Source organism: Myotis lucifugus, unplaced genomic scaffold (assembly GCF_000147115.1).
Source record: "Myotis lucifugus unplaced genomic scaffold, Myoluc2.0 scaffold_90, whole genome shotgun sequence".
Classification (NCBI taxonomy): Eukaryota; Metazoa; Chordata; class Mammalia; order Chiroptera; family Vespertilionidae; genus Myotis; species Myotis lucifugus.
The window spans coordinates 1,116,888-1,123,314 of record NW_005871138.1 but is presented as its reverse complement, the minus strand read 5'-3'; the positions used below and the strand labels follow the sequence as shown (position 1 = coordinate 1,123,314).

The window sequence follows — 6,427 nt, the reverse complement described above, 5'->3', positions numbered from 1 at the left end:
GTACAAAAAAAAAAAAATAAAACAGGCCGCAATTCCCTTTTTTTTAAAATATATTTTATTGATTTTTTACAGAGAAGAAGGGAGAGGGATAGAGAGTTAGAAACATCGATGAGAGAGATCAATCAGCTGCTCTTGCACGCCCCCTACTGGGGATGTGCCCGCAACCAAGGTACATGCCCTTGACCAGAATCGAACCTGGGACCCTTCAGTCCGCAGGCCGACGCTCTATCCACTGAGCTAAACCGGTTCGGCCAGTAAATTCTTATGACTTTTTAATATGTCTAAAAGCAAAGGAAAATATAATTAAAAACTGGTAATTAAAAAACTTAGAATTTTGGTTTTAAGAGTCATTTAGGTAATAAGAAGCAATTAGAGACTTGCTACTTCTACTAAGATCATATTCAGAATTTACCTGTCGTCTCCACTTCTCAGCTTTGGGCAACTCAGTACATTCTGAGGCAAGGAAGGGTCTTCGTTCCTAAAAAGAAGCAAATTATACACGTTAGCACTATATTGTATGAAGGTATAAGCTTCATTCACCGTTCAACTGATTCAGGCCTGAAATCTAAGATGTCTAATGGTTTAAACACATCTGAAGTTCCAATTGCAGATCTTAATCAAGCCTTAAACCCACTCTATAGTCTCTATTTAGGAAACAACTATATAAGCAAAAACATTCATTGCATTGTATTTAATACAGTAAGCCAATGGCAACAACTTAAAAGTTCAATAATAGCCTGGCCAGCGTGGCTCAGTAGTTGAGCCTCGGCCCGTGAACCAGGAAGTCACGGCTCTAATCCCAGTCAGGGCACATGCCCAGGTTGCAGGCTCAATCCCCAGTGTGGGGTGTGTAGGGGGCAGCTGATCAATGATTCTCTCTCATCATTTTTATCTCTCCCTTCCTCTCTGAAATCAATAAAAATATATTTTTAAAAATTGTGGTACATATATACAATGGAATATTACTCAACCATAAAGAAGAATGCCCTTGGCCAGTGCTGCTCAGTTGGTCAAGCATTGTCAGGTGCACAGAAAAGGTCACCAGTTCGATTCCCAGTCAGGGCACATGTCTAGGTTTCAGGCTCAATCCCCCGTTGGGGTGCATGTGGAAGGCAGCTGATAAATGTTTCTCTGTCACATTAATGTTTCTCTCTCTCTTTCTCTGTCTCTCCCTCTCCCTTCCTCTCTCTCTAAAGTCAATAAAAATATTTTTTAAAAATAAATGAAATCTTACCATTTGTGATAGCATAGATGGACCTAGAGCAGTGGTTCTCAACCTTCTGGCCCTTTAAATACAGTTCCTCATGTTGTGACCCAACCATAAAATTATTTTTGTTGCTACTTCATAACTGTAATGTTGCTATTGTTACGAATCGTCATGTAAATATCTGATATGCAGGATGGTCTTAGGCGACCCCTGTGAAAGGGTCGTTCGACGCCAAAAGGGTCGCGACCCACAGGATGAGAACCGCTGACCTAGAGGGTATTATGCTATGTAAAATAAGTCAGTCAGAGAAAGACAAACACCATGTGATTTCACCTTTATGTGAAATCTGAAGAGCAATATAAACGAACAAACAAAACAGAAAGAAACTCATGGAGAACAGACTGATGACTGCCAGAAGGGCAGGGGATAGGTTGGGGGACGGGGGAAAAAGGTTAAGGGAATAAGAAGTACAAATTGGTAGTTACAAAATAGTCATGGGGATGTATAATACAGAATAGGGAATGTAGTCAATAATACTGTAATAATTATGTATGGTGCCAGATGAAACTAGAAATATTAGGGGGAACAGTTTGTAAAGTGTATGATTGTCTAACCACTACGCTGTACACCTGAAACTAATACAAAAAAACTGAAGAAAAAAAATAAAATAATGCAAAGAATGGTACATTTTATCCCTAACCTGGCTGAGTCTCTGTGAGTTTGAGATCATTTATTGGTTTCAGGTTAGAGCTGTTCCCCACAGCACTTCCACTTCCTATTATTCAATATTAAATAGAGCTGGGATATCAGAACTCAATTATCATCGTACAAAAGAGACAGAAGGACAAGCAGCCAGATCCTCACACTGCCCCAGGTACAAAGACATATACCTGGAATTTAATTGTATAGATTCATAAGTGTGTCAGCAAGTACAGACAAGAAATAGGAAGATTGGGAGTTTTGAAGACTACTCAGGAGGGAATTTTACCACATTTGTTCATGATATTTACAACTTATGAGAAAAATTTACACCAACCTTCACTTTTCCCTCTTCCAGTTGAGCTTGGCGAAATCTTGCTAAGGCCGTCCTACCAGAAAGAGAGAAGACTCCATTAGATCTTGCTCACAGACTCTTATCACCCAAGTTCCTGGATAGGGTAAATCTGCTCATGACCATATTTAACATCGTGTGTGTGTGTGTGTGTGTGTGTGTGTGTGTGTGTTGTGATTTAGAAACCACAGAGAAGTTATGAGTTTTTACTTTATTTTCACTCCATGTTAGGACTGTGGAAAACTATTTATCAGACCACTGTGGTGAGCAACACATCCAGATGTTAAAGGCTAATATCCTGGGGTGCCCCAGCTGCCACTCTCACAGCCCATGCACCATCCCCAGATGAATGAATGTTCATCTGGTAAAAGTTCTAGGAGCTGTCAGAAAACACTAATGGGGAAAACAAATGGGAAAATATGGGAATACTATTTTAAAGTATGTAGAGAAAGAAACGTGTACCAAAAGGCTCATATACCAAAAGGACCAAATACAAAAAGAGCTCTGTGGTAATAACTGTTACATAAAATTTACAGACAAATCAAGTTGATACTTACATGGCCTTTTCTGCATTTCGGGCCTAAAAGGAGAGAGACGGGAAGAAAAATATCCATTTTTAAAATGACTTGCAACCAGAGGAGCAATGGGCAGCAACAACGCATCCTGGGCTAACCCCTGACTCTGTCTCCAAGGCTCCTTTCCTTTGACTTTCCAGTGAGCCAGAGCAGCCTAGGCTCATTTCTTTCCTATAACATTTCTAGAGACCCAAAGCAACCCTGCCTAGGCTCTCTCCTGTTGCTTCTTCTATCCTAAGCCCTTCCTTGCCCCCAGCTTTAGTAAACATCCTCTCAAAATAAAAAAATATATTATGTGCTACCAGTGTGGCTCAGTGGTTGAGCCTCGAACTATGAACCAAGAGGTCACAGTTCCATTCCTGGTCAGGACACACGCCCAGGTTGCAGGTTCGATCCCCATTAGGGGGCATACAGGAGGCAGCCAATCAATGGTTCTCTCTTACGAATATTTCCTTCTCTCTATCCCTCTCCCTTCCTCTCTCTAAGATCAATAAAAACATATTAAAAATATATATTAAAAGATATCCCAAATCCTGTGACTTTACCTATGCTGCTCCCTCTATCTAAAATCTTTGTCTGCTCCCCAGGCCTTGGATCTGACTAACTCCTAGTCATCCTTCAAAATTTACCTTTGTCATCACTATCCCAGAAGTTCTTTCATGACCCCCTTCTTCCCAGCTAAACTGCTACCCTTTGTCTGGGTATACCACCATGGCACTTTCTATCCAGCATCACAACTGTCTGTTCCCTGGCAATGCAAGTTGAGGAAAACTGACTTTTACAAAGTGAGTTTTATGTAAGTATTGTCACATTAGTGCCAAGTCAATTATCCCTAAAAAACACAATGTCAGGCAGGGTAGATGTTTTCTGGATATAAGTAGAAAGAATTCTTGCTGAGTCATGTAACTGAATTTTATTCTTGGCTCTTCAACTTACCATCCCTAAGAAGTAGTCTCTCTAAGACTACTTTACAACAGTAGGGTGTACCTCTTATCTCATAGAAATGTCATGATGACTTGATGAGATAAATACATAGACATCAGTTATGCAGTTTATAGACACTCAGCAAATGAGCTCACTTAAAACTCCTTTCTGACCCTCCTCTTCACTGGACACAGAAACAAACTTGGCAAATGCTTTTGGGATAAATGAGCACAGTATCTAAGGAATAAAATAGAGGCTCTCGGAAGGGAAGCCATCCTGCTGAAGGCTGAGGTGGTCTGTGCCTTACGTATTTCATTAAAGCCTATAGTTCCTAAATATTTAATTCAGTGTTTCACAATGCTTACTCCATGCTTGAAACACCATGCTAGGTGCTGGGAATTCTGCCATGGTTCTTCCCATGGAACTCACGGGAACGTCCTCCAAAACAATGAGTCAATTATAAGTGATCAGTGATAAGGGTATGTATCCAGGGTGATGAACGTGTGATGGTGACAGTTATATAAAATACCCAACAACTCCTGTAACCATAAATATCCAGGTCCAAGGAGATGCCCAATGCTCGCCAGAGTTCAGAAAGGACAGTATGCAGCAGTAACTTTGGAGCATATCCTCCTACAGAAAGTGCTGCTTCTAGCCAGCTGGTTCCTTTCTTCTTAGGCTCTTGTGCTCATCAATCTACAAGGGCTTCCACTATGCCCTTATGTTGTAATTATTCTATACTGTAACCTTCCTATGACGCCGAGTGCTTCTTATGGGGGCCTCACTTAATGAAAATACTATTGTAACTAACATGTATGCGCATCATTTTTGTACCAGCACTCTCCTGTTTACCCGTGGTGAGCACTTCTTGAATGAAGCCCACTTACCACGCCAGCCCAGAGATCACACCCTCATGCAGTGACACTGTGACACCATTTCACACGTTACTGAACTCCTGCAACGTGTCAGACACAGTGTTGGACATTAAAAAAGCAATGGTGAAAAGACTCTACCCTCGGAAAGTTTACATCCTTCGGGGAAGAACGGACCTAAGTCAATACTCTAGGAACATATGGTCACAACCGCAGTGTGACTTGGGGACAAACAATCCGACACCCTGAATCGGGGCGGTCCTTGTGCCTCTCTGTTCCTTAGTTTCCCCTATCTGTAACGTAAAGCGCTTCGTCCAGATTAAAACACCATTGGGAGATGGTGGCTCTCAACATTCCAGTTTCCTCCTCCAAATTCTGACAGCTAAAGAGAGGCAAGAAGAGAATTCCCAAGTTCCAGCCTAGGAGCCCGAGGCCCGCAGTGATGCCGCCTGAGCGCCTCCGATGGTGCTGGGAGTCCTCACGGCCCGCCGGCTCGCTCTCCCTACATCCCAACCCCCTACTCACCATGGTGCAAGTGAGGGGGGCCGCCCTCGGACCGCGTGGCCAGAGAACTTCCCGGCCTCAGGGGAGGCCAACCCCGGCGGGAACTGAAGATTCTAACCGACGCACCGCCGATTTTTCTGTCGGAAGGAAAAAAAGGGGGCGGGGAAAGAACCGGAAATGAGGGACCGGAAGTGAAATTGAGATGAGCCAGGGAAGGGGGAGGAAATGCAGACTTGCTCTCGTAGGCGGCCTTCCCTTGACTTCTGACGTCACCAGCGCGTGCGTAGGAAGAATGGGGCGTTGGCAAAATTGCGCTTGCGCACCGGCACTGCGACTCTGCCCCGGCGGCTGGTTTTCTCTCGCGAGAACAACTGCGAAATTTCACGCGGTAATTATCAGTACTGCAGGAACCAGCAGTGCTGCAATTGTCTAAGGATGTGTGAAGTTGTCGTGGCTACTCTCTCATGCTCTCTTCTCAATGAATGGACCGAATTCTCACAACCGACTGGGCGGGTTTCAGATTTGCCAAGTGTACTAAGAAGCATTCCTCATTGGTGGCACACAAAGAATCTGGTGACACTATATAAGTTTGAATATAGATTATAGCTACGATTCAGCAGTTCTCAACCTGTGGGTCGCGACCCCTGAAAATACATCCTGCATATCAGATAGTTACATTACGATTCATAACAGTAGCAAAATTACAGTTATGAAGTAGCAACGAAAATAATTTTATGGTTGGGGGTCACCACAACACGAGGAACTGTATTAAAGGGTTGCAGCACTAGGAAGGTTGAGAACCACTGCTCTAACATAAGGAAATAGTGACCTGATTACGTTTACCCCAGCCTCTTGAGACTTGCTTCAAAAGACCTTTAGCCGAAACCGGTTTGGCTCAGTGGATAGAGCGTCGGCCTGCGGACTGAAAGGTCCCAGGTTCGGTTGCGGGCACATCCCCAGTAGGAGATGTGCAGGAGGCAGCTGATCGATGTTTCTAACTCTCTATCTCTCTCCTTTCCTCTCTCTAAAAAATCAATAAAATATTTTTTTTAAAAAAAAGAAACATTGGTAAGAGAGAAGTGGCCGGAATCGAACAGTTTGGCCAACGCTCTTTCCCCTGAGCCAACCCTGACCTGATGAACAGAATGAACTGGTGATTATAATAGAATCAGGGGTATAGAAAGGGAGTGGACTGACTATTCTTGTGGGGGAAAGGGTGTGGGGGATGCGGGAAGAGACTGGACAAAAATCGTGCACCTATGGATGAGGACAGTGGCGGGGGGGGGGGGGGGGG

At 43.5% G+C, this 6,427-nt stretch overlaps 1 protein-coding gene across 1 annotated transcript in view; it reads right to left on the bottom strand.

Annotated features, from left to right (window-relative positions):
• LOC102432003 (pre-mRNA-splicing factor ISY1 homolog) overlaps positions 1 to 5,318 on the bottom strand; it is a 21,640-nt gene extending 16,322 nt beyond the window's left edge. Inside the window, exons 1-4 of the mRNA XM_006091321.3 lie at positions 5,155 to 5,318; positions 2,816 to 2,838; positions 2,244 to 2,295; positions 385 to 478 (exon numbers count right to left, since the gene is read on the bottom strand). Coding sequence (XP_006091383.1) covers positions 385 to 478; positions 2,244 to 2,295; positions 2,816 to 2,838; positions 5,155 to 5,157 — 172 coding nt within the window. The 5' untranslated portion in view covers positions 5,158 to 5,318. The remainder of the gene's footprint in view (positions 1 to 384; positions 479 to 2,243; positions 2,296 to 2,815; positions 2,839 to 5,154) is intronic.
• Positions 5,319 to 6,427: the final 1,109 nt, after the last annotated feature.